At 41.9% G+C, this 2,243-nt stretch overlaps 1 protein-coding gene across 1 annotated transcript in view; it reads right to left on the bottom strand.

The window, feature by feature from the left end:
* Positions 1-1,526: 1,526 nt before the first annotated feature.
* Positions 1,527-2,243, bottom strand: part of RPL6 (ribosomal protein L6) — a gene marked incomplete in the record, with an annotated part of 3,852 nt that continues 3,135 nt past the window's right edge. The window contains 1 exon segment of the mRNA XM_034790873.1: positions 1,527-1,716. Coding sequence (XP_034646764.1) covers positions 1,564-1,716 — 153 coding nt within the window.

Genomic DNA, 2,243 nt, shown 5'->3' with positions numbered 1-2,243 from the left:
CATTTGTATTTAAAAAGACAGCTAAAATTAAACTGCTCATTTATCTTACTTGTACTAAAACATATTGCTTGTTAGTGGAAAGAAGGTGCCTACCTCAAGGCAAATGGGAGGTTCTATACTGACTGGAACAGGAGTGCCACTTCCTTTGTGGAGAGCCGAAATCCAGTTTTACTCAGAGGGCTGGGGCACAAGTTTGGACTACACAGAGCCTTCGAGCCATAGATCCTCTCCCGTATTTAGTTGTAGTGTAGTAGGGCCTAGGAGCTCTAGACACAGGCTGGGCTCGCTATACCAGGCACTGTAAAAACAACAAAACACTCTCCCTATCCCACTGGGTAGAATATTGCCTTGTCTTGTAACTCAGTAATTTGTTCACTTACTATCAACTTTGCTCAGTTGGCAGATCGTACTCACCTTTAGGGCCCTCACTATTTCTGCCTCCTCCACCTCTCCCTTTCCTACAGCAACTCCCAGCTCATGTTCCATCTGCTAAAATGATCAGCAATGAAATAATGAATGTTGCTGACTCTGGAAGAAGTCACTGCATTGCTTGACTTGGGTCACGTGAAATTATTTTTGCAACCATGTGGGCTGCTATTAAGATTTTCTAAAATTTTGCAGAAATCTGAATGTCATGAAGGCAATAAAAATACATTGAGTGGGCTGCCATCTCGTCTGTGGCTCAGGAATTTGACAGCAGTGGATTAGAGTGTATTTTTGATAGATGCCAAGGTGTCCATTTTTAGACTACTTTGCCCTTATGTAGCATATTGCAGTGGCAGATTTTTAAGAGGTCCATCAACCTTGGCCAGTGAGCAAGACCTGCCCTAATGGTCCACTGCTGCAACATTCCAAGCACTTATGTGCTTGGCTGAACACCTCAGTAGGCCTACTGATGTCTGTGGGACTACTTGCATGGTTAAGTGATTTGTTGGATCAGGACCAGAGTCCTCAGCACTTTGCAGGATCAAGCTCTTGTACATGAACAAATGGAAGCACAAAGCTCAGGTGATTTGTCAAAACACCCCCAGCAAGTCTGTCAGAGCCAGAAACTGAAACCAGGACTTACTCCCACATCATCAGTAAGGAAATATACCAGGGGAGTCACACATACACATGTGCACATTAAAGTTAATAGTTATGGATAGTTTCCTGTCAAGAGAGACACTTGGTCCATTTATAGCAGAATGTGGAACACTGACTAAAAACCCTGAGAAAGTTTACCCGAATTTGTCACTAGTACTAGCCAGAAGCCATAAGGGCCTGTAGAGGATATCCTTCCCACGTAGCATGACGACCGAGCCTAGTACTCCCATCATTTTAAATGGGACTAATGGTTCTAACAGTGCGTTTCTGAAAGCTGTCACTTGCTCTTATGTCATGTAAGAAACTCCATCTGTTTGAAATGCAGGGCCACAGTCCTCATAACAGCACAACTTAAAACCCCTAGCAGTTTTCTAATTCAATCCAAACTGTGTTAAGATATGCACATTACAAAGTTAACTATAACTGGAATCAGACAAACCTCAGTTTTTTTCCAATTTTAATGTGTTTTCAGAAAATTTAGAACACCAATTTGTGAGGATAAACTCCATTGGAGAGAGAAAATACAGAACGCAGGTAGCCACGGAGCTGAGGCACCTTCTTGATTATTGGCAGGATTTGCGAATCCACTGTCTTCTGGTCTGCCTTGCGTTGTTCTGTTATCTCATATTTCTAAAGAACAAAATTAAGCGAGTTAAATTACAGTTGGTTATCCCTACAGAGATAAGGCTGGCTTCTTGCTTCCTGCCATGGCAAGGGCTTTTTCACCGAGTAAGCATTTCTCAGCATTCACTTGGAATTTTCCTTTCCAGGGAACAACAAACAAAAAGTAGTTCTATTTGGGCCACAGGACTCAAGTCACCTACAGTAGATAATTAAAGCTGTTGGAGTTTACACAATTGATAAGAATATGTTTAGAAGAGTAGGAATAGATCTTAGCTAAAAGAGCTGTTGCTAAATTTAATCAGCTGATGCTATGGTGCAAATGAAGTCCTAAAATCACAACACATGGAACACTTATGGACAACAGACCATGGAATGCACATTAAGAAAATTCAGGGCTATTTTATGACTCAGTTTACAGTATAAGATTGAGTCCATGCACACAGGAGACACTGCTTTAAGAACCTGTGTTCAAGCACCTCCTCAGTATGGAGTTATTTTGATAACATTTTAAGATTCGCGCCCCCCCCCCCCCC

The sequence above is a fragment of the Trachemys scripta genome, chromosome 15 (assembly GCF_013100865.1).
Source record: "Trachemys scripta elegans isolate TJP31775 chromosome 15, CAS_Tse_1.0, whole genome shotgun sequence".
Taxonomy (NCBI): Eukaryota; Metazoa; Chordata; order Testudines; family Emydidae; genus Trachemys; species Trachemys scripta.
Note: the sequence above shows the minus strand (reverse complement) of the source record. Positions and strands in the feature narration are given on the sequence as shown.